This window comes from Branchiostoma lanceolatum, chromosome 2 (genome assembly GCF_035083965.1).
Source record: "Branchiostoma lanceolatum isolate klBraLanc5 chromosome 2, klBraLanc5.hap2, whole genome shotgun sequence".
Lineage (NCBI taxonomy): Eukaryota > Metazoa > Chordata > Leptocardii > Amphioxiformes > Branchiostomatidae > Branchiostoma > Branchiostoma lanceolatum.
The window spans coordinates 12,933,804-12,961,219 of record NC_089723.1 but is presented as its reverse complement, the minus strand read 5'-3'; the positions used below and the strand labels follow the sequence as shown (position 1 = coordinate 12,961,219).

The window sequence follows — 27,416 nt, the reverse complement described above, 5'->3', positions numbered from 1 at the left end:
TCGTCAGTCGTGTAAAGGAACACACACACACACTTGCTCTCTCTCTCACACACACACACACACATGCATACACACATGCACACAGATACACACACACACACACACAAACACATGCACATAGAGATACACACACACTCACACCTACACACAAACACATCCACAAAGAGATACATACACACACACACACACACACACACACACACACACATACACACACACACACACAAACAAACACACACAGCTACACACACACACACCTACACATACACACATATATACCGACTATTTAGTGAACTCTGCACGATCCAAAACTTCTTTTAAGTACCGTTTATCCACAGCTACAAAACTTAAGTGCACTTTAGCTCCCACACGGTATTCCATAAAACTGTATACATAAATGGCGTAGTTTGGGCCGGGGGCAACGACCTGGACCGACGTCACGACCACAGACCTAGCCTTGAAATACTTCATTTCTAACTCAACCTTTAGAGACAAGGCTCTTGTGACCACGTATGGTTTAATAAATCTAGTGTTTGTTTAATATATTTAGAGGTTGTTTTCTATGTTTTATGAGAGAGATGTTTTCAATGGCAGTCTGGTTAAAAGATCATCTTAATTCTCATGTTTTTCCCATCGTTCTCTTTTCTGTTGATGTATGCTTACAGCTTTTTGCCTGCTGGAATGTTATCAATGATATATGACACTAGATGGCTCTGATGATAATCTACATGGCCATCAGCCATGTCTACCCTCCATCGTTTTCTCTGACCTTGGTCACCAATGGCAACCTGACCTCATTCCGTGTCTGTTTAGAGATCTGTATGATAAGCATGACTATCAACATAACTAATAACATAACTGTTGGGTCCTAAGACTTTTCAGTCCACCCTGTCCTTGACAAAACGTTCGTTGAATTATTGAAGAACACGTATCGAGCCGGGGGACAGCATACATTTCAATCAAAGTTGTCTAAAAGTAAATAAAATTTCACATATTTATCTGTCTTCTGAAAGTAATGGCAATATTAATGGTCAGTCTGAACAAGCATCAACGGGACAATCTGTGGCGTTGTGATCTTAGCTGTTGTACTTGAGTGTAGCGCCACTATGACAATGCCTTTGTGTATCGTGCCTCTTTTTTTGAACACAGATTTGAGTTGCTAAAAACGAAATTACAACACTTCTGCAAAGCCATCGCTCGCTCATAAAGACCTATTGGAATGGGATCCTACAGATTGAACTAATTTTCGACAAACAGTCTCAATGCAATTGACGTCATATACATCTGATAGGAATAGGCTACCGTCCCTTTCTATATTCATCATCATAGACAGATAAACAAGTGAAATTTTCTTTACTTGCAATGAAAACCACCAAGTGATAAATGATGGGAAGTTCATACTCGTGATATGTGTAAGTTAGTTGAAGGTGAACATCACAATGCATCAATTATGTTAATGTCTACGTCATTTGCAATAAAATTTACAAAAGCTCTAAGTTCATGGGGGTATGAGGTCGCCGGACTATTTTTGCACATCATATCACTGCTTTTAAAAATAAAGAGTAAAGGTTAAATCCAATTCACCCAAATTCTAAACTATGTCCAAATGGTCAACAGTATCTTTAAATGTGTATTCAGATATGCTGTTATAAGTGAAAATGAAGGCACTGTGGAGACATATCGTTCTATTGTGGCTAGACTTTGGGTTTTGTCTCTTATTTTTGTCGTTTTCTATAAAATCTGCTGCCTCATTTTACTTATTTGGTAGGCACAGCAGAAGCAGTAAGCTTTGTACCGATAACACCTTACAAACACAGAATGTAAAGTCTATGGCAGCGTTGAGTAACAAACAGTAGATGTGCTGCAAAAACAGTCTGAAAATGCATGAGAACACTCACAAAGTCAAGTAAGGGCAGCTATGGCGTCTACCTACGCATGATTAACTTAATTATTGTAAACAGTTTGAATAGCTATTACTAAATAAATCTGCCATCGAAGCATCTGCTTTGCCTTGCTTTGCATGATTACATAAAGTATTGGATAATTATTTTCTAAGTTTCTTCCTTGTATCATCACTGTATAATTTGCGAGAATTAAGACGATATGTCACAGTTCGTCCCGTGGCATATCCTCAGCCTTTTCATTTGGTTTAGTCTTTTTCTCGTTGTTCTTTTTCTTTTTCTCGTTCTCTTCATTCTTTATCTGTTCCTCCCTAACAATTTTCTGTTCTTCCCCAACCTTTTCCTGTTTCTCGCTATGGTATTTTTGATCTTTTTGCTCCAGTTCTTTCTTTTTCTGTTTTACCTCATTCCTTTTCTGTTCAACATTACGTGCACGATACGCAAGGATCATTCGTTCGTCCTCTTCATATTCATCTGAGGGAAGACGTGGATGCTCAAGTTGTTTAGCGCTGTTTCCTACGGCATCAAGACGGCGGAGGAAGCCTTGCGCAGGGAACACCGGTCTCCACTTGTCCTCCAGCAATTTACCTACGTAAATTTACATGTCATAAAAGGAAGTAAGTCGACAAAGGGAAAAAGGAAAGAAAAGTGATCTCGGACAAGTTTAGCTAAAATGAACTCAATGAACAGATGAGCTAATCTTCCACTGGTCGTGACAGAGAAGACAGACGCTATGTATATAGTATTTACAGGTTCATTGTACGTGGAAGTTCCCCTAGCTCTTTTCGGCAAGCACAAAGAACAGTGGACAACGGCTTAACATCCCGTCCTAAGGACTGCGACCCTTTCCGGTAGCGCGCATGTCAGGTGAGCGACACAGCTAGGATCGAACCCGGGGCTTCTAGTTCCAGAGGTAGGGCCGCTTACCACTGGACTAAGTACGCTACATAGGAATGTGTGAACGTCATTGCGCAGAGGTTGAACAAAGTACAAATTATGTCAGACCAAGTTGGAAGAAACTTTTCTATTTTGAACATGGCAAAAATGTTTCGCAACAATTCTAGTGTATTCCACAGTTTAAGAAGAAAACACTATTCTAGTGTATTCCACAGTTTAAGAAGAAAACACTAGCAAATCTCGTAACTTTTAGCAAATGCAATGTAGAAGTAGATATAAAGCTTGGTCTTGCTTTTCTGGTGTATTGTATATATACTGATCTACAGAGACACTAGAGACCTAGAAAACCAGAACAACTCGACAGCATGCCCAGGACGGTTTCTAAACATTTCGGTTTCAGAAGGACGCCTAACTCTAATCGTCACCTCAACCCTACCCTAATCACCTCCATGATCCATGAAAAGTTTATATTTTCAGCAGCGTGTGTGTGTGTGTGTGGCTGTCTATCTGTTGGTGAACAAGATAACTCAAGAACGGCTAAATGGATAGGTTTCATATTTGGCGTGTTGGTAGGTTGTGACAACAACTAGAAATGATTAGATTTTGGGCCTTCTGTCAACTTTTGTAAGTACTGCAGCTGAACTTCCGTGTTTGATATCTTGTGTTCTGGAAATGCTATGGTCACGATTTTTGGCCGGTAGATAGCTCTTGTGTTCTAAAAAAAGTCCCATAAGTTTGGGCCACCTATTGACGAGTTCAGAAATTGCTGGGGCGTTTTGTCAACATTTTTTTGAAGAGGATTACTCAGAAAGGGAATGACGGATTTTCATGTATTTTTTTTTCCATGCAGACAGAGATGTGCAACGTGAAATTCAAATTATGCAAAATAGGGAGGACATTTGCATAATAAATTAGAAAATTCAGAGCATTTTTTTTCAACGTATCTCTTGTCCCAGGCATGCTATGGTCTGTACATTTGGGTGGTAGAAATCTTTTGACTTCGGGACAAAGTGAGGCAGGTTAGCGCCCCCTGACCATTTTTTTTTGAACTGCAATGGCGTTTTTGTCACAAATATTACAAAGAGGATAACTGAAGAAAGAAACTAAGGATGTCAATGATCTTAGGCATGCTGGTAGCTTAGATACTAGTAGAGATAATCGTAATTAGATAATATTACATATTATTCAAATGAGGAGTTAATTTGCATCATCAGGTAGGAAATTCTATAATTCAATAAAAGTTTATAATGAAAGCTCATCTGTGTTGGTAGTAATCATGATACAATGCTAAACTTTCTTCCAACACTAAGTTATTCACGGATCGAATTTTCGACGATCACTGTCGCCTTCTTCAGGATCAATAATGACCAATCACTGCCGAACGTAAACTCGCGAGAGTTTCAATAAAAGTTTCTTGGCACTATTGACATAAATGTCATGTCGATAGCCATGCCCTATGTATATAGTCATGTACCTATAACAAATGTGCCGAAGTTAGCATTTACATGCCAGATCTAGAAATGGAAGTGGAATGACTCGAGTAGGAGATGGTCAAGTTTAGTTTAGAAATAGAGGGAAAATCCTAGCAATACTCACCAGTCTTTACCTCGTTACATTCTTGAACCCATGCCTGTATTTCTTTCATACCAAAGTTACCACTATGTGGGTAGTGACAGATGTTTCCCTGCGAGAAATAAAAACATACGTGTAAATATAACACGTCATTGAAATTCTTGCCCAACGAAGAAACAAAACGTCTATCTCCACAAAAGTATTAAAGACAAAACAAGAGTTTGGAGACCTCAAATCACCATGAAATATATATTATGCAAATAAGACCAACATTTGCATAATTTATATTCAACAACGTTCACTGTCACATAACTTCCAAATGCCACAAGTATGAAATTCCAGTTATCTACCAATATGTAATAACAGTATTTTCTCATTTATTATGCAGATTAGGTTTTCATTTGCATAACCTTTATCATCAATGTCCCTTTATGTCAGTTACATATGTTGCCTGTTTGATCTGTTTTGAACAATGAAAATATTAGACTCGAATATCAACTCTTACCGTTGAATGGTCCAGCAATACTAGCGCAGGGATATCCGTACTTGTTGCGTAAAAATCAAGAAGTTCCACTGCAAACGTCTCATTTCTGTGAAAAAATCAGTATGTTGAGGGACAAACTTGAGATTGTTTTATGTCTTCAAATTTTCGAACGGAACACGCCTACAGTTCTTTGGAAAGTTGCAGGTGGGCCCAAACCACCATTACTGCAAATTGCAAAGTCGGATTTCGGATTGATATTATCATATAGCCAGATGTCGTTGACGAATCAGAAGGCTCCATTTACGGGTCGTTATTTTCCCATATTGACCCCATTTTGCGGGTCTTTAATCTCCATATAAAACCTAAAGGTTCCCATTGGTTCAATTTTTAACATCGCCATTGCAAAGGAGGGTTTTGTTCTTTTACTTGATTCTATGGAACTTTCTGATATAGACAGACTAATAAAAGCACTGTGCTATTTGAATTTAGTAATGATAAATAGTCAGTACAATCAAAATCAACGGTAAATCCTGTAAATAACAACATTAATGTTATTGCTAACCTTGACTCCTTTTTCATTCAAGGTACAGCCCTCAAAGAAAAACAAAGCAGCCATCTTGTTTTTCTTCGATGGTGTTGCGTGTTTGATTTATTTGTTTTATTTATCTATTTCGATTTGATGTATGATAATGGCTATTTGATAACGAAGTTAACGTTAATGACCCGCTTTCCTTTGGTGTATACGGTGTGATAAGGCATGGTCGTTCCTATAACCACCTCATAAACATTTATTCAGTGGTTATAGGAACTGACAATGCCTTATCACAACTCAGGGTCATTAACTCTATATTACGCTTCACCCAGAAATAAGGTACGCAACTCAAATATCGGGGGGTACTTTTACCAAAAATTCAAATCATTGTGATCGTTAATTTGCAGGTGACACCCAGTAACGTTAAGTGAGATAGAAGGATAAAGACCTGGACAATTGAGCTGCAACCTGAGGTGCGCGGGCCGACTTGCTCTGCTAAAAGTCAGATACCCACTTATTTTTAGTTGAAACATTTTGACAAAAATAAATGTCTTCGAAGATTTTTTGTCGATTCATGGCATGGGAAACTCTACTCATACAGATCTGATCACAGTTCAACCTTGTTTTTCTCGTCACTTACCTACTAATTCTTAAATGGACGTCGACTGGAAAGTAATGACCACAATGATTTGAAATTTGGTGGATATTGCAAGAAGACCTCATACCACATACTTATGCCCTGAAATTTGAGTTGTGCACCTTATTTCTGGGTGAGGTCGAGGACTTATTGATCATCCCTCGAATTTGCACTACTTACAAGTCCATCCACGAGAAAACTGCGTTGATTTGCTCGGAAGCGGCAATTTCCCCCACCGCCCCCAAATCACTGGAAGATCCGCCGAATAAGATCACGAACGGTTTACTCCTCCGGTACAGGGCAGGGAAGTTCCGAACCGTCAGCTTTGGCTGGAGGAACAAATAGACAATATGAAGAAGAACTCTATTGCACGACAATTGTACACGGTACAAAGTATGGCAGCAATTCTTAAACACAATACACTTTCTCAACATATGATCCACTGCTCATCGAGTCACCTGTCTCATCTGCATAACGTGACGTCACAGAAGTGGATTGTTCACTCCTTGACAAAGACTGTAGCTGATCAGTCGAAAATTTGGGTAAGTCCAATTTATTGTGTTGGTGTTTACAGTTTAAACTCCATTTAGAATGACTTCTACCAACACAGATGAACTTTACTTTCAAGTGAACAAAACTGAATATGTGTGTAGCGTCAACTCGAGAATTCCGCCCAGGTTTCCCAATAAAGAACACTTAAAGAAATGTTATCGACTTTCTCATGAAAATGCCTTGAATGCCTGCATGTCACGGGGACTACTGATACGCCATTAGTAGATCTTTTTAAATTCACGGCTGTGCGTGTGTTTAAATGGGGTGGTGTAAGGGTACCTGGAGGAATCATGAGAGTTCACGCTACATTGCAGACTTCTTTGAATTGGAAGCGTTGGAATTTTTTTTTGGGGGGAGGGGGGGTGCACTGATACGCGAGTTTTAAACACGGGCCAATGTGGTCTAATGCAGGTTTAGGTAGTTTTGCAGCCGATGAATTATACCGCGGAGGGAGGATCGCCTCTGAGACCTCTAGGCGCTCTTAGAAGTCTGCGAAGGAGGCTACTACACTGCAGGCTAAAACATACGTGTACCTTGCAGATTCGTGTTGTAATACAAAATTCAGACGGGAGATAGGGTTACCGTTATGTTTGTGTATTTGCGTTTATGGCAGTATCACGCAATTGTAACAGTATGATAAATATCATTGTTGTTTTAGCTATAACTTTTGCTTTATACTGTGGAATATCAATTGACATAAAAAACGTGCGTTTTGAAAATTCTGTGGCAAATATGATATATTAATAATGTTTTTTTTATTCATTTCGTGTAGTTGCACATATTCGCAAGGCCATTGGGATTGGCCCTGAATTGCTCTGACACTCATAATTTACACAAAATACTAGAAGTATATTACATTACTGGGACACTATAGAATATAAAAAAACGATTCAACAATTCAGGAGGAACATCCGGTATATTTCTGGGCATGCAATGACAACGTCTGGGTTTTGTGTCGAAATATGCAAAATAACTTACAAAAACTGGAAGACTTGCGACTCGAACAAAGTTGATAAGAGCTTCAGTGTCCATGGTGTCTTCCCGCAAAACCTTTTGTTGTTGATATTCATCATTTCTTTTGACAACCACAACACAAGGCACCTCCGCTTCAAACTGGGCACAGCTAGATGAATGACATGATATCATAACTCTTGATAAGAATCATTCAGCAAAATAAACCCCAGTATACAAAATAAATATTTCAGTTCATTTAAAAGAGGTAAAAATTGTCATGTTCAACAGTTACTCATTCAGAAAAGACAGCATTAGAGTCAATTCCACATTACCGAGAGGGTGTTTGTTGCCTTTTGTTCTAACATTTACAAAACCTTTGTAACAATCTATGTGAGATAAGTAACTGTTAAGAACAATTTCCAACGTTTATTTGATGTTCTTAATATTTCCTTCTGTGTTCCAACAGGTTAAAAAAAATTCCGACATTGAACACATTATTTGTATTTGTTTCTAAACTGTTGCAACATAGATTGATCATTTGTTTAAACATGTTCCAACATTCTACAAACATAGTATAACTGGGTCAGTGGGCTGGGAACAGGGCAATTCACACATCCCTTCAAAGTATAGGGGTTAGGCCTAGGTGCCATGCATAGACACCTCAAGACAAAAGAGTTGCCAGTGTCCAGACGTGAAATCTAAAAATATACAGAGGCAGACAATAGAGCGTGATTAGCACCTACTTTTATGGGGGCAATAACCCAAATCTACCATTTTGAGAACGATGCAAATGTTGGAACATGTTCAAACTTTCATTTCTAATTGTTTGAACAGTCTGGAATTATTTTGACTGAAATAGTCTTTTCTCTAAAATTGTTCAAACTTATTAGCAATATCATTTGAAAACACTCTCGGTGACATGGAATTGAGTCTATAGATCTAATAAAGAAATGATTTCTATTTTGTACGTAGTTGCTTTCTCTTTTTATATGGTTATTAGTTGAGGGATGCCCTCGAAAACCTAAAGGTTTCTGAATGTTTCTTGTTTGATTTGTTTTATCGCTATTGTTCTCAAATGATTTTCTCATTTTATGAGCGAATAAAGAATAAGCAATAAGTAATGTAGTAATGTTTTAGAAACTATACTGTAAACTGCAGTTGAACACATTTACTCATAGACCTATATACCTTGGCATTACTACTAATGTTATTACTATGAGTCCATGTATTGTATATTAAAACTGCATTCAATATTGCGTGTCTATTGTTGTACAAATTACAACATGTTGCGAAACTCCCTGTACTTCAAATTTGTTTGTGTTAATGACGTCATTCATTGCTTACAATTCAGCAGCCAATTTTTCATCTGTCACAGCACCAAGGACAAAGTATCCATGAAGGTCACGCGCAGCCTGCTGGAATACCTGAAAATCTGCAATGTTTAATGTAATTAGTATGCATGTCTGGTGAACTGGACCATACTGGTATATATAGCTTCATGACCAAAAAATGCTACTTGTACTTGCCTTAGTACTATCTTTTTTTAAATTCTGAGGACGAACAGTTTTCCTTTACCTTTTTGTTATACTGGATTTCCTTCCAATTTGTATATTATGTCAATCCAATTATTTGAAGACAATATACAACAATATCGCAATTTATAAGAAACCAGGTGGGCGAAATATATAGCCCAATTTGTGCATTGTGTAATGAAAATGGAACCTATATAAACATGTTTGTCAATTGTAAAAGACTTGGAAACTTCTGAAAAAAGTGGAAAACATGTTGAATCATAATGGAATTAGTATAAAGATAACCAGATTGTTGATATTGCTTGGACTAAATCATAGTCTGGAAGTCACTGTTACTGCGAATAAAGTAATCACTTTGGCAAAGTAATCACTTGGGCAAAGTTTGTCGTTTACAAATCATGGATAAAACATAAGGGCAGTGACAGAGACCTGATGTAAGACAATTTATGGAATACTTTCCTGTTCGATTCTGTAATTTTTATTAGTCAACACCCTTAGCTTTGTACATTGTTATTTATCTACATTTTATATTGTGTTTATGATTGTTCACATGTTGTACATACTTTGTTATTAATAAAAGTTGAAATAAAATTGAAACAAAAGAAACGAAATCACAGTTTGAGGGACGTCTACCAAGCATTGCACACATCTTGCCAGCTTGTCCTTGATGACACGACCGTAGCGAAAGACCCGTCAAACCAATTTTCTCGCGTTGATAAAAAGCATGGGAAGAAATAAGTAAGCGAGTAATAATCTATAGCACAGGGGAGTAAAGGTCTACGATAGATCAATAAGGACCAATTATATATAATTATGCACAGCAGGGAAAGGGTTTTGTACATGCAGATGTAATTTCGATTTGCTGGGTTTCTTTGACGGGTTGAATCGATGTTCTTAAAGAAGTGTTCGTGTACGGTCATGAATTTCGCGCTGTCTATGATGAAGCTTCCGTTCAACCAAGGTCATCGACTAGCCTCAAGGTTAGCCTTCTCTTCGCCAGTGACAAGTAACTCGTAATGTATTTCTCACTATACTCATACAGTCATTCTCACTATACCATTAGTAACAATACAATAATACAATCCATCCAGGTCTTCTGGTATGCTGCTAATACACACACACACATACATACATACATACATACATACATACACGCGTTACCGAAAACATAACCTTTTGGAGAAGGTTATCATCACTAAACCAAGTCAGATGCGAAACAAATTTTTAAAACACGTTTTACAAACTGTATGTAACCTTAATCATCTTCAGGTCTAGTGCATTTAAGAAAGTGTTTTTAAAATGACTTCAATAGCCATGAATTTTCCACGTTTAAAAGGGTTGCATTTGCTCGCGAATTTTGTGTCCATCTCTCTCACGTTTGTGCAATTCTAAAGACTTATAATAAGAGTTGGCATGAGCAGTCAATTATAACGTATCAGGGAACAGGATGGTAGCTCTAATTGAAAGAATCATTTGGTAATCTTATCAAAGACCCGGGCGTCTTGAAAAGACGCATAGGGGTGGCGCCCATCTCTATTTCTATAGCCCTTGGGCCACACACGTTTTGGAAAGTCACCACAGCAGGGGGCTGGTCCGCTGGTAATAATGTGTGTGTTTAACTACCATGCTCTTTCCCAAATGCTGCGTGTTAAGCAGAGAAAGCAGTATGTACCATTTTTAGAGTCTTTGGTATGACCCGGCCGGGGTTCGAACTCACGACCTGCCGCGTACAAGCTTAAGGCGAACACTCTACTAACTAGATACGTTACCTTACGATGATGAGGATATTGGAAAACAGGTTTGTTTTATACCTTCCTGATCCTGTGATTTGAATGCTCCCACTACAGACGTATGGGAGGAATCCTTGAGCAGTTCGGATAGCGTCCCTGTATTGAAAGCTGCGACATCATCTAGAGACTTGATCTTTATTGGTGCTTCTATTTGGAGTCTGCAAACAGAACAAGTACAAAATTATTATATCAAAACATGTAAGAAATAGTGATACGTCTATGTTTAAAAGAGACTACAATATGCGGTTATTCCTGTAAAATTTGAAAATCAGATTTTAAGGTTTTGATACCTTAGGTATCTCAAGGTATCAAAACCAGATACCTTGATGAGATACCTAAACTCAAGGTATCTCAAGGTATCTGACATAATAAATCTATACATTGATACAGAAGATCTGTTGCTTTACCACTCAGGACTGGAACTGCTTAGGAATTCAATATCTTTCCCACACCCCCATCTCCGCTATAATTATAGCACTTTGGCCCAACAACTGTACAGGCAATTTAGCGACATGGTAAGGCATCCTATGATAATGGAGTTGGGGTACTTGTGGGGAGGGGGGCACGTTTTTCTAGTAGTAGGTCACACATTTTGTTGATTTCATTCATATCATATATCAACATTTCGGTGTTAGTTAGTGTCTTTTCAAATCGATAGTTATACTCACAACTTAACAAAGTGGACGAACTCAACAGTGTCTAGCATCCCTTTGTAATCTTTCAGAAATGTCCCTCCTACGAAGACTCTGACTGTAGGGTACGACGTGATGTTGTTCAGTTTGCAGACGTCCGTCCAGTCGTCACAAAGAACTTGTGCTAAGGTTACATTGCACTCGGCATCGTCTAGCATACAATAAAGAATAGAATATAATGTATAGATTAGTCTCAAAAAAATATTTCACTCTTCGGCCAAGCTCTGTTTTTGCCACGTACCATATGGTAGTCCTGACGTTATCAAAAATTCATTGGTTCTTTTGGATTATACATCAATTCGTTGATGTTAATGGCATAACAAGCCAGATTCCGTAGTAACATTTGTCTGTAATAATCATTCACGCAGTGTCAAACCATTAACAGAAACAAACAAAAAACCCAACGAACCCGAAAAATACGATACGTCTAAATTATTAGATCTTTGAAAACACTGAGTTTTTAATGAGTGGCCCCTCTCATTGGACCCGCGACACGTTGGCGACCGAGCGATTTGACACCGCGCCAAACGAATATCATTTTAAAAAATCTTGTTAAGCTCTGTGTGATTTGTTGTCTTTTTAGTCATACTTTTACGTTTTGCATGGTATTCCCATTGTAAGTCAAGGCTAACTCAAATACAATCTAGGACGCAGCGAGGTCGCCAACGTGTCGCGGGTCCAGTGAGATATGGCTATCGGTGTTTGTCGCTATTTGCATCCGGTGTATGAAGAGCTAGACACTCTGAGGGCGTTTGCAATTTCCTTCTGGACTAAAGCACCTGCAGCTGCTAGTAGATGTAAGAAATGTGCTTTTAACACTCCGTCTGGGCTAAAGCACCTGCAGCTGCTAATAGTTGGAAGAAATGTGCTTTAACACTCCTTCTGGGCTAAAGCACCTGCAGCTGCTAGCAGATGTAAGAAATGTGCTTTTACACTTCTTCTGGACTAAAGCACCTGCAGCTGCTAGTGGATGTAAAAAATGTGCTTTAACACTCCTTCTGGACTGAAGCATCTGCAGCTGCTAGTAGATGTAAGAAATGGGCTTTAACACTCCTTCTGGGCTAAAGCACCTGCAGCTGCTAATAGTTGGAAGAAATGTGCTTTTAACACTCCGTCTGGGCTAAAGCATCTGCAGCTGCTAATAGTTGGAAGAAATGTGCTTTAACACTCCTTCTGGGCTAAAGCACCTGCAGCTGCTAGCAGATGTAAGAAATGTGCTTTTACACTTCTTCTGGACTAAAGCACCTGCAGCTGCTAGTGGATGTAAGAAATGTGCTTTAACACTCCTTCTGGACTGAAGCACCTGCAGCTGCTAGTAGATGTAAGAAATGTGCTTTTAACACTCCGTCTGGGCTAAAGCATCTGCAGCTGCTAATAGTTGGAAGAAATGGGCTTTAACACTCCTTCTGGGCTAAAGCACCTGCAGCTGCTAATAGTTGGAAGAAATGTGCTTTAACACTCCTTCTGGGCTAAAGCACCTGCAGCTGCTAGCAGATGTAAGAAATGTGCTTTTACACTTCTTCTGGACTAAAGCACCTACAGCTGCTAGTGGATGTAAGAAATGTGCTTTAACACTCCTTCTGGACTGAAGCATCTGCAGCTGCTAGTAGATGTAAGAAATATGCTTTAACACTCCTTCTGGACTAAAGCACCTGCAGCTGCTAGTGGATGTAAGAAATGTGCTTTAACACTCCTTCTGGACTGAAGCATCTGCAGCTGCTAGTAGATGTAAGAAATGTGCTTTAACACTCCTTCTGGACTGAAGCACCTGCAGCTGCTAGTAGATGTAAGAAATGTGCTTTTAACACTCCGTCTGGGCTAAAGCACCTGCAGCTGCTAATAGTTGGAAGAAATGTGCTTTAACACTCCTTCTGGGCTAAAGCACCTGCAGCTGCTAGCAGATGTAAGAAATGTGCTTTTACACTTCTTCTGGACTAAAGCACCTGCAGCTGCTAGTGGATGTAAGAAATGTGCTTTAACACTCCTTCTGGACTGAAGCATCTGCAGCTGCTAGTAGATGTAAGAAATGTGCTTTAACACTCCGTCTGGGCTAAAGCATCTGCAGCTGCTAATAGTTGGAAGAAATGTGCTTTAACACTCCTTCTGGGCTAAAGCACCTGCAGCTGCTAGCAGATGTAAGAAATGTGCTTTTACACTTCTTCTGGACCTGCTGCTGCTGGTGGATGTAAGAAATGTGCTTTAACACTCCTTCTGGGCTAAAGCACCTGCAGCTGCTAGCAGATGTAAGAAATGTGCTTTTACACTTCTTCTGGACTAAAGCACCTGCAGCTGCTAGTGGATGTAAGAAATGTGCTTTAACACTCCTTCTGGACTAAAGCACCTGCAGCTGCTAGTAGATGTAAGAAATGTGCTTTAACACTCCTTCTGGGCTAAAGCACCTGCAGCTGCTAGTAGATGTAAGAAATTTGCTTTAACACTCCTTCTGGACTGAAGCACCTGCAGCTGCTAGTAGATGTAAGAAATGTGCTTTAGCACTCCTTCTGGACTAAAGCACCTGCAGCTGCTAGTAGATGTAAGAAATGTGCTTTAACACTCCTTCTGGGCTAAAGCATCTGCAGCTGCTAGTAAATGTAAGAAATTGCTTTAACACTCCTTCTGGACTGAAGCCACTGCAGCTGCTAGTAGATGTAAGAAATGGGCTTTAACACCCTTTAACACTTGTGTACAGAAGTTGCTACCATTCAGAGTGCTACCATCATCTGAAAAGATGGAAGGATGTCTACTATTCTACAGAAGTTTGGTAGTCAGACGATGGAAATCTCTTGCCTTCTTTACCGACAAGTTCGAAAGTTCAAAAAAGAGATAATGGAAAGTGAAAATGTAGCTGGAAAATGCCCCAAGCGCCTTGCAAACAAACCAATCGCAAAGGTCACATTGTGTGAACAAAACGTCACCCGGTCAGAAACATTAGGACAAAATCCTCACCGGCGGTAAACAGCAGTAAATGGTGTCCGAGCATTCTATCATGGGTTCGTTGCCCCTACAGCAAACCTTTGGAACATCAAAGGACCATTACCCTAGTACAGCTGAGAGGCAAGCTTACAGATGAGTCTGAAAGGGCATTTCTTGTTTCAACAACAACCTTTTATGTGGACATTATGAGGTCGTAATCTGCCCAATGTCCTGCGATTCTTTGTATGGCACACTTGCAACTCTCAATATCATGCACATGCACGCTGAATATAATATAATTTTTTCAATATAATTTTTATTTAACAATATGAGACACTTGCAGTGCTGAATATGATTCTCTTGTCTCATTTTGAGACTAGCTCTTAAAGCACGCAATATGTGGCACATGCAACACTCAATATCCTGAAATTGCAACGCTCAATATGAAGCAATTGTAATTACAACTCGTAATATGGAGCACATGCAACTCTCAATATGAGACATATATTCAACTCTTATCTTGAATATGAGGCACTTCCATGACAATGATTGTAATTCCTTTATGGTATCGCCACATGAATGATTAATGAGCTAGCCTTATTGGGCACAAACAGTCGTTAGTTGCTCATGAATAATTACGTATCGTTGTTAGACGTAAGCTGATTGGCTGATAGATTACCAGCGTGCTTTGCAGCTTTGCTCAAAATGAGCTCAAGCAAACCCTCTGATTGGCTGAAAGCTGTTTGGTGGTGACGTCGCCGAAACCTTGTTCAGGGTCTCGGAAGGACAGGGCCGCTATGGGAGGTAACGAATATATCGGGCCTGCTGGGAGGATGGCACTATCAGATGATACTAATTACGAAGTTATTCTATGTTTTATACACAACACACCTGCCAGCATCTTGGACGCCTCCGAGTAACTGTGCATGAAGGCCTTGGATCTTACATCCCCTGAAAAAAGAACGAAAGTTAGTCGCAATCAAAATTGCAAACAGGGCAAACAATGTGATACCAACATGAACGCATTTCACGTGAAGATATAGGGACACCAAATGGAAGCTATTTGAATCTCAGTAAATCATAGTTCAAACGTTTTTAGATGTCTAGATATCTTTTGGCCCTCTCAGATAATCCTAAACTAACCCATTACATGTTACGTGTGGATACATTACTGAAAATAATACCACATTAATTTTTTTCCGGTAAAACGCTGTGTACACATGTACACTGCAATGTAAATCAAGGACACCAACATGGCGCCTGCCTGCTTCATTGATATAGAAAGTGATTGAAAGCACCCTGTAACTGAATACGTTGAGGACATTGATCTTTGTGTTTTCTAATCTAAGGTTGGGTTTACACATGCGTTTTAAATCACACTCTGAGTACACTCAGCCGAAGTCCGACTCAAGTGCGGTCTGTTTACACACAGGGTCGCGAAATGACTTGGAACGCCCAGCTGAGTGACGACCGTGGTATTGGCTCGCTTTGAATAATGACCAATTTGCCCGCGGTTACTCGTCCGGGAAAAGAGTAATTGAGTATCCTAAATTTCTGTTCATACAGTCCGCTTAGTGGGACCTCGGCTGAGTGCACTCCGAGTGTGCTTGGACATGCGTGCGTAAATCCAGCCTTCGTGTTGAAAACAAGCAAGCAGGTGAAACGTACATGTCAAATGGAATACGACAACCACAAAGTGTTCCTCCTCCACAACTGTTGTAAATGTTTTGTCCGTTAGGGTAGAGATGTGTGTCGTGTCAATGGTGTTCACCCTATCCTTGTTCACAGCAATGGCTACAACGTCTCCTTCGCCATCGCTATCTGTATTAAAGAAGAAAAAAAAGCATTTGTTTTTACGTCGTTTTTGGACAGACAAGGACGACCTGGCACTGCACTCAAGATTTTTTATAACTTACTTCAAAAGTGTCATGTACAGATATCAGTATACCAATTTCTACACCTAGGTGGAGTGAGAAAAATCGTGTAAAGTGTCTTTCCCAAGGGCACAACATCGTATCGGTGGCGTCAGGGGATTCGAACCCGGGAACGCTAGGTTCTGGGACAAAGCCCCTTTTCGTTACGCCACACGACCCCACAAAAAAAACACATTGATACGTGATTATCTGATATCCTTTTTTTTTACACAATGAATAAGAAGAACTTTCTTTAATATTTTTACAATGAAAGAAAAGAAACATCCTTCCAAAGTTTGTATATTCTCAGTCGTATCTATGTAAACGCCAATCCTGAGTTAAAAATAATAAAAAAAAATAAGCTAGAGTTTGGCAATTTATACCTCCATGAGATGTTTTAAAAAATTCGAAAATACTATGTAAATGACTTACAAATTTACATAACCTATTGATGGTAATGTTAACCTTCAACTAACTTGCACATGTCAAGTACGAGTACAAGTATATCATAAATCACTTAGATGTTTTGCCATTTTTGTATCAAATATGTAAAGCAGTTCCTTATTTGCATCTTTGGTATTCCTCACACCCAACCAATACACCAAAGATGAAATTAAGCCATTTACCAATACGTATACGCGTTCTTAAGTTGACCAAATGACACACAGCCAAACACTGCCTACAATATAACCTACATAACTTTTTATCATAGAGGTAGTTATACCATATCTTTAGTTATCAATGTGTACGTTTGGAATATTTAAAAAGAATTGACATTAAACGTATACGAATGTATAAAGACCAGATCAGAAAATATACTCCACCATGGCTCTCGTGTCAACCACGGAGGTACACGAATACCCGTATCAGAGGTTCCCAGATATCACAAGAAGTATTTGATATATTTTGGTTTCTTGTTATTAATCTTTAATAACTTTACGCCGCTTTACCTCTGTAGTTCTAATAATTTTATCTTATTTGCAACGTTATTCACAAGCTTCGATACCTGTTCTGCGCTTCTTCCTTTGATGTTCCTTATGAACCTGTAAGTCTTCGTAGTACGTCACATACGTTTGTAGATACCACAGCAGATTCTCAGGGGCAAATCCACCCATGAAATGAATATCCCCCTAGGATATAAACAAAAATGAAAAATATAGTCTCGCTGAGTGATTCTAAACCATACTAAGGTCTTACGGCATTGGTTAAGGTCGTACATATTCGTCTTAATTCTTTCAATTTATTCTCATAGAAGGAGAATTCGTATGGATAAAGATAACTAATCTTTGACAAATTGACACTGATGCTAGCAGACGTCTTGTTTATTTGATGATATGTACCAAAGGACGACCATATAGATATGACGTCAAAGCAGCTGTGATTTGAATGGATTTACATATACGCACATGTCCATTAGATTGGATGGCAACCGCAGGCAGCTCAACTTCCCGCGTCATATTCACATCGAGTGCTCGTAATCTCGACTTGGAGATCTTGTCACTGTAGTATGAAACGGCGATACTCACATTACAAAACACTCACGAATGGGTTTACATAAAATGAATTGCGTGTTTTGTCATTAAACGCAACAGTAACACATATGACAAGACCCCATATTTCTTATATCAGTTATAATTATGATTCAATCCGACAAAGAGATAAGAGAGTGAGAGAGTGGCAGAGAGGAAAAAAACTAAATGAATAAAGAATTAAGAAACGGAGAGAGAAATCAAGAAAGAGAGAACGGGGTTCAAGAAAGAAAAGAAAAATGACAAAGTGCTGAAAAGGAATGAATAGTAAAATTGGAGTGGCTGTTATGAGTGACCGGTAAAGCAAAGACACACACTGAGAGGTATCTAGTCCCCCAACACTTTTAAACGACTTTAAATACGTGTTACATTTCATTGTACATGTACCTCATTATTGTCGTATTGTAGATGTCCAAACATGTATTTCTTGATAATAAGAATTGGCTGTCATAAATCAAGTATAGAAACGGGGAGATTTAAGAAACTTCCTATCGACCAGAGGCTTTGTCCATTTTGTCCAGAGGTAGTTGAAAATATATCACTTTTTGATTGTATGTCCCAAATATTTTGATGTACGTTTTTCACTATACTCAATGCTATCGTCGGATTTACCAGGATTTATCTCAATGGACTTGAATAGCAAATTTAAGTACATAATGACATGCATGGTATACATTTGGAAGTATATAAAAAAAATGTCTAGACGTTAGAGACTCCTCCAATGATTGTAAAATCCCATTGTCACCCCATACTAATACACCATATTGTATAAGATAGACTTATTAGCCTAATAGAATGTTATCTATGTACCAGTGAATGCTATACTTTGTACCTGGTACATTGTTGTACAATAAAGTTATGTATTATGTATAATCTTTATCATTGTATGCTCTCACCTAAATTGGAGGAAATAAAGAATTGAAAGGAAATACCTACAGGTTAGTGAGCATCACGGCGGCAGTACCACGGAAAGACTTCCCTAAAGCCGCAGCCACTTCGGTAGCTTCCGACTTCTTGACTGTGTTCGTGAAGACGTATATAACATGTAGACCCAGGGTCCTGCAAGTTGTCAGGTCTTGGTCCGAAAATGTAATCTGGACACGAACAGCAGTTTATTTAGATCATAAACAATCCTACACTAAAAAAATATCAAGATTACTATCCGGAGAACGGGTAAAAAGAAAACACATTGTAATGTTTACGAATACAACGGTCTTAAGCTTAGGAACTTACGGGCTGTCGATCTAACCATGAAGGATTCTTGGGTGCCTAAATCATATCATAATGAAAACGGTTTTGTTCCAAACTATTGCTTTGTTCTAGTCCTACAACTAATGCATTTCCTTTTTCGAAGCTTACGGAAAGTGATTTAGAACTATTGATGAAAGAGAAGGCTCCAATCAGTCAATTCTTTAGACAAGTCCTACAAGCTTGGCTCAAGTTCCAGCTACGTCCTCCAAAGAGTGCACTTGAAGTCAAACAGCAGCTCCTCTGCCTAAATTCGGAAATTCGTGTTTTGAGAAAACCATGCTTTTCATCGTCTCTCTACAACAGAAGGGTTCTTTTGGTGAACGAAATAATATACTTATAATAAGCTTTTTTTGTACAAAAACAGATCTAAGAATCCCTACAACACAGCAATCAGAGATGACAAACACCACCGTTGTTGCTCCCAGTCCCACACCAACCTCCCAGTCCCGCACGAACGCACACACACGCACACATACACACATACATTGAACACACACACGCGCGCGCACAAAAAACTCACATACATGTATACACGCACACACACAGAGACAGATAAGATAAGACAATACTTTGCCCCTATGGAGTAAAAACAAAGCGTGCAAAATACGAAGAAATAGTGACAATGAAGAAAATCTAATTACTAACGTTATACATACAGTATATACAGAAGACGTACCACGGTTGGGAGTTTCATTGCCCTCAGAAAGTTTACGAGACCGTCGGACCGCAGCAAACCGCGATAGGCAGTTCTTCGACACGTTTTGCTGCCGTCTTTTTCCTCCGCGCAGTGTAGATACCAGGCTGTCGGCATACTCGGAGTTCTGCCGCCACTTTACAGGCACAGGGAAATAAACATGTGGCAAATACAAACATTTCTTGGCCACAATTAGACCAAGTCGACTGGATTATGTGGATAACATCCTCTGGGAAACCCAAAACTGATGCGAGCGTGCAAAAAAAAAAATTGGCAAAAAAGCGTTGCCTTCAGTCAGGAAGGTTTGCATTTGTGCCCGTTTCCCGATATTTTCCCCAATTATTTTGCAGCTGCTTTGTACGATTTACGGTATGGTCGAGAACTTTAATTTTTTTTGGACACGGACACAGATTGATGCGCGCGCGGATGTCATCCATGTAATCGACTCAACATCGCCTTGCAGCGACAGAAAATATACATCAGTACTGGTGTAAGGGCCCTGCCACACTTTTGTGTACATGCAAGTCCGCATGAGTTGCCTATTAGCAAGTTTTTGTTTTAGGTTACGTTTGCAGCCGAAGAAGTCATTTATTAGGTTCGATAACTAGGCTGCACATTGGTGGGTCAAGTAGAAAACAACTTTTCCCCTGCAAACTTTACATAATTAAAACCAAACAAATGTTCATACGCAACTCATACGCACTTGAATATACGCACAAGTATGACAGGGCCTTAAGGCACTACTCGATCCAAAGACATACGCATAGGTCTATTCAAGATATCTACAGCTGTTCAACTTGGCAACCAGTCATATTCTTTCTTACTTTGGTCGAGCTCCCAGTCATACATGTGTCTGATTACTTTGTAAAATACAAGAAATTTGAATCAACTTTTATAAGAAGATAATTTTCTAAATAGTGAGGACACAGACTAGTCTAAGAGAAAGTGCATAAAGGGAAACTCGACTCAAATTCTTCAATCCACCATAAGCAGAAAACCCTATGACAAGGAACATCTGGTGAACAAAGACCATACCCGAGAACACGGGAGAGTTTTTCTTTCGTTGTCACGACAAACAAGTATTGTTTCCGGTAATCCATGGCAAATTCCAGGAAGACTCTGTGCTCTGAAAAGTATTCAAATTGTTGAGGACCAATCAATAAATCTAATGTTGATTTTCTTGACTCATTTAAGATCAATACCATCGATTACCTTATGCTGAATTCTTTACATTTGATGTTAGACGTTTTGAGCTCATATTCGTAGATATCTTTAGCTTGTATTAGAGAAAAATGAATCAGTAAAGTTGTGTATATGCACTGTGAGACTGATAAAAGAGATAATACATTATACATAATTTAGAATGACAGGGGGAGACAGAAGTGGAGACACATTTTACTCGGTTTTATGGCAGTTGCAGTTGTAAAATCTGAATTGACGTTTGTTTACTTCCCTCAATAACAGTGTCCTCTACGATTTTACAGTGTGAGTCCCTATAACATTTTCTTGCTGTTTTACACAGGTAGGCAACGCCACCATGCGGATCCTGATCACATGACACGGTGATAAGACCATTCATAGGACAGTCATCTTTTCTTTAACAACATGATAATAATATCAGTTTATTACACCCGGATTTAATAAACCAGGGATGAAACCCAGGGATTCTATCATAGATAGAATAACAATAGGTCCACGCCATGCGCCAGGATATGGTTTTGTTATAATGTGACGTTTGGTTTTTTTTTTTAATACAAAAAATATCTTAGATACCGAATGGCTTGTCGTCCAACTGATAACTGACGATGATGTCCTGGTGCCCAGCACTGCGCCTCTGAAGCTCTATAAGCTTCTTCTCTGTTTTAATTCGCTTCAATGATTTGCCTAATAGAACCCTGAAAATGATGACGTCGCGTTAGATCACTTGATGTGTATATGTATATGCTATGAGCGTCCATGTGTCACAGCGTATAATGTCTGATTTATTCCATAGGCTAGTATAAATGATAAGGAACATTTTTTTTAAATCGAAAGAGGACATTTAAATGTAAAATAAACATACGAAGCCCCGTGATTATGTGATACAGTTAAGTCGTAGAAATGTTTAATGATTGTAACGTACTGAAGAATCCTGCCAATCAGAACGTCTGCTTCGGTGATCTCGCTGATTGGTACCACATCTTTCACTGAACCTTGACTGTACACAAAACAAGATGGATCATGACTTGTGGTGTGAGTATGTGTGTATTTCTGTGTGTCTATGTGTGTGTTAGTGTTAGTGCCAGTGCCTGTGCTTGTGTTTTAACATTAATTGAGCAAAATAAGTGAAGATAGCAAACCCCCACCTCCCCCTAAGGGGCTTGTTCTGGAATTGAAGGGGCATGTTTGTCAAAAACTTTCAAAGCGGATGAATGAAGAAAGATGGGACGGGTTTTTATGATTTTCATGATGTGGGTAGCTTACACAAAGATGTTCATGATTTTGACATGAAAATCATCCAAAATAGAACTAACTCTGCTTAAATGAGAAGAAAATTCTAAAATACTATAGTGTTTGCCATGTGTTAGGGGTGAACAATATTTTCGCGGACTCACACAGAAATATAGTCTGTGTGCCATCCTAGATTACTACCGGGGCTCCTGCGTTCGCAACCCTTAAAAACTATTTTAAGATCAGTAGTGGATCCGGATTCGGATCAAAAGACGGAAAATTTGTAATCCCTCCATTAAGTTGGCTTGAGAATGATTTCTACGATTTTTCCCAACTGTCAAGCTACGATAACCAACGCGCTGCACACAGCAATGGTTCTTTGGCCACATGCAATCCAAATATCCTAAGTTTCCCCAGGCAACGTTCTACAGTTGTGTTGCGTACCGTGTACCGGTACTGTACCCTGTAAATCGATTAAGTACAGGTCAAAATACTGGATCATGAAGTACCGGTACTGTACCGATATAAATCTACACCAAGTCTATCCTTATTTTGTGACTGATCTCCTGAACTCATAGCCTCATGCAACACCAAACATGACCAAAGTGACACATTGGACTAGCGTTATTCATATGCGACAGATCATTCAGGAGGGCCGGGAGTTTTGATAGCAAGGCCAAGAGAGTTTGGCGGTAGGAACCTAGCTATATCCTTTGAATAAAGATGCTGACAAGTTGTAAACAGCTTATCAATGTTTCTGTCATTATTGAAGAAGTTCAGAAGAATAGATAGATAGAATAGTTAATTTGTAAAATTGTTTAGGTACAGGTACAGGTCCGGACCTGAACCTAATCCTCTGTACCGGTTCCTGTGCCTGTACCTGGTGTTACGTTTGGGTACGCAGCATTATTTTACAGCCAGGAGAACAATAATCCAATGTAACGTGTTTTCCCTACCTGACAATGTAAACAAAATGGTGTGATTTTTTAGCGCTGCAGTGAGGTATAGCCGGATCTTTGGTACAATTCACCTGAGGGCACAAAATGCAATCAATGATTTTACAATTAAAAAGCGCGCGCATATATAAACAGACATATCCATATATAAAAAAACTGCTTAACGTTCAATGATATGTGTTCGTTACAGTATAATGGAAATCATCCATATTCAGTATAATGAAAATCAGCCATTAACACAAAGAGTGATATAATAAAACTGATTATTATAAAATTTGTAAAAGAAAAACGTATACCGGAAAACTGAGTAGACATATTATCATATTGCTTAGTAAAAGATTCATAAAAAAATGATAACATTTGTGGATAAGTACCAATTTCAACAGTAATGATGCACATCGATCGGTCTTGTAAAACAAATAAGGGTCACATTTTTAAAATATACATATTCAGACTGAGATAAAGTCTGTCTTTTTAGGTACTAGCTAGGTTGGAGTTAGGTTAAACGACCAAAGTGTCAACCCTTTCCATTAAGGCGGTCAGACAATAGATCGACACAGGCTCTATTTATTAGTTCAAACTAATTTCACTAGCAAAGGGATGTTTTTAATTTTGTGTGCTTTGTTGTCTTTCAAGTCGTACTGTTATATCAGATTGTATTCATTATAAATTCATATTTTTGTTGCGTCTAGATAACCCTTGTATAAGAAACATGATCTGTTCATACATCTACACATGTACAAAGAAGCGAGAAGAAGTTGACTTTACTAGATTAGCTTAGCTTATCCTTTTCTTCTACCATGTATGTTTACACAATGTACTGTACATATTTCACTGTATATGTCACTTAGATGTTAGTTAGGTTTGTGTTAAACGACCTGTATCTAGCCCCTCGGGGCACGAACATACAATAAAGGTCTTTAATCATCATCATCATTATAAATGGGTCATACAAATCGTATGTCAGTCGTCGAGTGGAGAGGGGTTATATTCATTCGTACAACTGTATGACGTCATAGAGAAGTTTACTAGGCAAATAGTAAGGACAACCTCACGCCAACCGTACACACCCACACCACTCACTCTAGACCTCACGCTAGTCGGCGTGGGCTCGAATAAAGGCGCAGAAGGCCCACTTTCAATTTTGGTACCCTTGGTAAAAGTAGGTATTAAAGGGCTTTACTTTTGGATCTGTTAGTATTTTGGAGCTGGATGTTACAGGTTAGGGTTTTTACATTCCTATTGTGTTGAAAAATCAGACTTCCATACATGTTTGTGGTGTATGTGGGCTGTAGAAGTTTGGTGTTTTGGTGTGATTATCAGGTTATGAAGAGGGGCCAGAGGTCAATTCTTGGAGACATGGCTGAATACGTACGGTTTGTGCCGATTAAAAAGTTGATATTATGCTCTGAATTGAAACTTTTGAGGTCAGACATCCCTGCCAATGTAAGTTTTTCATGGACAAAAATTCAAGTAGGTGACTTTTGACAGTCTTTCTCTTACATGATTACCACGTATTAGATAGCAGGTCTGGATTACTGTCTTGTGGCCTCTTAGCTGGAGATGTGGCGTGAGTGTGTGTACGGTTGGCTTAAGGTTGTCCTTAGACAGTCACAGACAGAAGCTTACCTTTGCAAACTGAGCGGTCTGTCTCAACTTCTGTTCCCTTTTCGCTGCGTCAAAATGTCTGAGGGCGGTCCCCAGATGGCTCAAGTCTGGTGGAAAATCGGTTGAAAGGGTTACACTTCTTTGTTCTTTAGCAGAAGCACAGTTTCATTCCTTTTGGTGTTAGTTTGAAATACAACGTTTCGCTCACACGATCCGAGCGCCTGTGAAATAAAAACTGCCAGTTTCCTGTAACTTGTGTTAACCAAAGCAATATAAGGGCAAAAAAAAATGAAAATGAAAAAAAAAATACTGAAATCGTTATGGTAGTGATATTTGCTAAAACACTTGCGTAATAACATACTTTGAGCATTTCAAAACCGCTTAGTTTCCCGAGCCTACAAAACACCCCGCGACGATTTCCATTTTTGCATCATGCATGTCTCTATACATTTGTGATAGTGTTGTTTGAAGTCATCATGTCATCTTTCAAAATTTCCAATTTTCCAATTTTGGGCCCTAATATTGTTTTGGGTTCCTTTAACATGAACGTGGAGGGGGGCTACTGGGAGGACAGACAGAATATTTCAGCAGCAAAGGAAATTTGTGGTCGTTTCTTTACACTGGAAGGTAAATGTGCTTACTTTTGGATAAAAGTTTTGACACATGGTATTCTGTTCCATGTCCATTTTCTCCTCACTTTTCTACAATCTATGGCACTTTCAACAGAAATATATCGTTCAACAGGAAAGGTTCCCAAAGCAAACTATCTAATTCAGAAAAACGTAGAAATGATACTTAGAATACGAATCATATAAAGCATATAGTATACTATTTATCATAGTATAGCAAATTATAGTATAGGCTAGTCTAGTAATTCGTATAATATAGTACAGTATAGTATAGCATAGCATCTCATAACATAACATAACATAGCAGATTAGAGCAGAGCATAGTATAGTATAATATAGTATAGTATAATATAGTATAGTATAGTGTACGTAGAATAGTATAGTATAGTATAGTATAGTATAGTATAGTATAATATAGTATAGAAAGTAATAGATTGACATCCGCCTTATCCGCCAAGGTATGTCTATGAGAACACCACTATTGTACAATATCGCTGAGTTATACATAAGATTCTCTGATAAGTACTATAATTGTTACATCATAAGATGATCTCTAATAATCAGTGCATTGTTTGACGCGCCGTATCCGTGTTGATGAAACTGGTCGACTGAAAATAACAAACACGGCTATTTTGATAAGGATTCAGTGATAGAACTGTCGAAGCCACTATAGAAACGATACAGTGACTGCAGGTACATTGAAGGGTGTATGAAACGTAGATTATAGGTGCGAACAGGTAACTAGAAATGTCTGATTGTGCCGTTCTTCCTAGTAGCAATAGTGTTTCTGAACCCTTGCAGTTTTGTCTTTGTTTTATCTAATGTTTATTCATTAGAGAGAAGATCCGGGATAAACAATACTGACGTGGCCGTGTTCTTGTTTAATGTTAATGATAGTTAAAGATATCCCTCTAGCTTTAATCCAAAGGCCTGCTGGTGTTTCTTTACTAAACGAATTGGAGTCGACTCAAGCAGTGCGACCCCTGCATTCGTTCGGAATATCTTTGCATTGATTATAACAATGTCGTGATCAGTAGTTAAGTACTCAAATGTTATAAACTGGAGATACGATTTAATATGTAGGAACCCATCAAAGAGTTTTATAAAAGCCAACTATGATCCCTTTGCAGAACATGATAACATCCGAGTCGACATAATAACACAACCACATACCTCTCTTATAAAAGTAAACCACGCTGATTTTTCTGGAAGACCCCACGAAAGACGCGAAAGCGTGGGTCGGGATTGAGTTGGCCATTCTCAGTTCCACGGAGTCCAGTGCGTCAAAGGCATCCAGACTCAGACGTTCTGGTCGGGTCAGAGAGAACTGCGTGAAGCATAGACAGGCCACGAGAGCTGAGGACACCACCAAACCCGCCATGATCCACAACAGGTCCGTTCTCTTACTTCCGCGTCTGCGCGAACGCGATGCGCATTTACAGTTCCGGTCTTGCAGTTCCGGTCTTGCTGACAGGTAACAAGTATAATAAATCACTGGTGACGCTAGCATATTGACGGAAATAGCTACACAGATTAGGGCTTAAGCCATGGTACAAAGTTCAAGATCTATTTTCTTTGAAAAAATATCGTGCCAAACATGAAAAGGCAGGCTTCCGGGTATATCAGGTTGAGGAAGGAAGGAAGGAAGGAAGGAAGGAAGGAAGGAAGGAAGGAAGGAAGGAAGGAAGGAAGGAAGGAAGGAAGGAAGGAAGGAAGGAAGGAAGGAAGGAAGGAAGGAAGGAAGGAAGGAAGGAAGGAAGGAAGGAAGGAAGGAAGGAAGGAAGGAAGGAAGGAAGGAAGGAAGGAAGGAAGGAAGGAAGGAAGGAAGGAAGGAAGGAAGGAAGGAAGGAAGGAAGGAAGGAAGGAAGGAAGGAAGGAAGGAAGGACCGATGAAAGCAAAATTTTTATCTCGCTAGGTTTGCATAATCAACATTTATCGATAATCCTCTC

At 39.0% G+C, this 27,416-nt stretch overlaps 1 protein-coding gene across 1 annotated transcript; it reads right to left on the bottom strand.

Moving 5' to 3' along the window:
* Positions 1–312: 312 nt before the first annotated feature.
* On the bottom strand, positions 313–26,876 carry LOC136427520 (thioredoxin domain-containing protein 16-like). The gene is made up of 20 exons (XM_066416481.1): positions 26,640–26,876; positions 24,859–24,944; positions 23,230–23,303; positions 21,966–22,040; positions 21,617–21,738; positions 20,879–20,969; positions 19,826–19,979; positions 18,835–18,992; positions 17,776–17,869; positions 17,376–17,499; positions 16,125–16,277; positions 15,348–15,407; positions 11,520–11,694; positions 10,873–11,009; positions 8,874–8,961; positions 7,554–7,698; positions 6,204–6,352; positions 4,876–4,960; positions 4,395–4,482; positions 313–2,489 (listed from the first exon to the last, which is right to left on the bottom strand). Exons 1-20 carry the CDS (start codon positions 26,845–26,847, stop codon positions 2,107–2,109), a joined length of 2,649 nt encoding a protein of 882 aa, XP_066272578.1. The 5' UTR covers positions 26,848–26,876; the 3' UTR covers positions 313–2,106.
* Between the last annotated feature and the right edge of the window lie 540 nt (positions 26,877–27,416).

Excerpts from the sequence above, each read along its gene's own strand:
- LOC136427520 (XM_066416481.1), bottom strand. The coding sequence starts at position 26,847 with ATGGCGGGTTTGGTGGTGTCCTCAGCTCTCGTGGCCTGTCTATGCTTC. Across the intron at positions 16,278-17,375 it reads AAGGAAGAAGCGCAGAACAG|ATAGCGATGGCGAAGGAGAC; the intron begins GTATCGAAGCTT and ends TCTTTAATACAG. Across the intron at positions 6,353-7,553 it reads TCGCAAGTCTTCCAGTTTTT|CCAAAGCTGACGGTTCGGAA; the intron begins GTAAGTTATTTT and ends TTGTTCCTCCAG.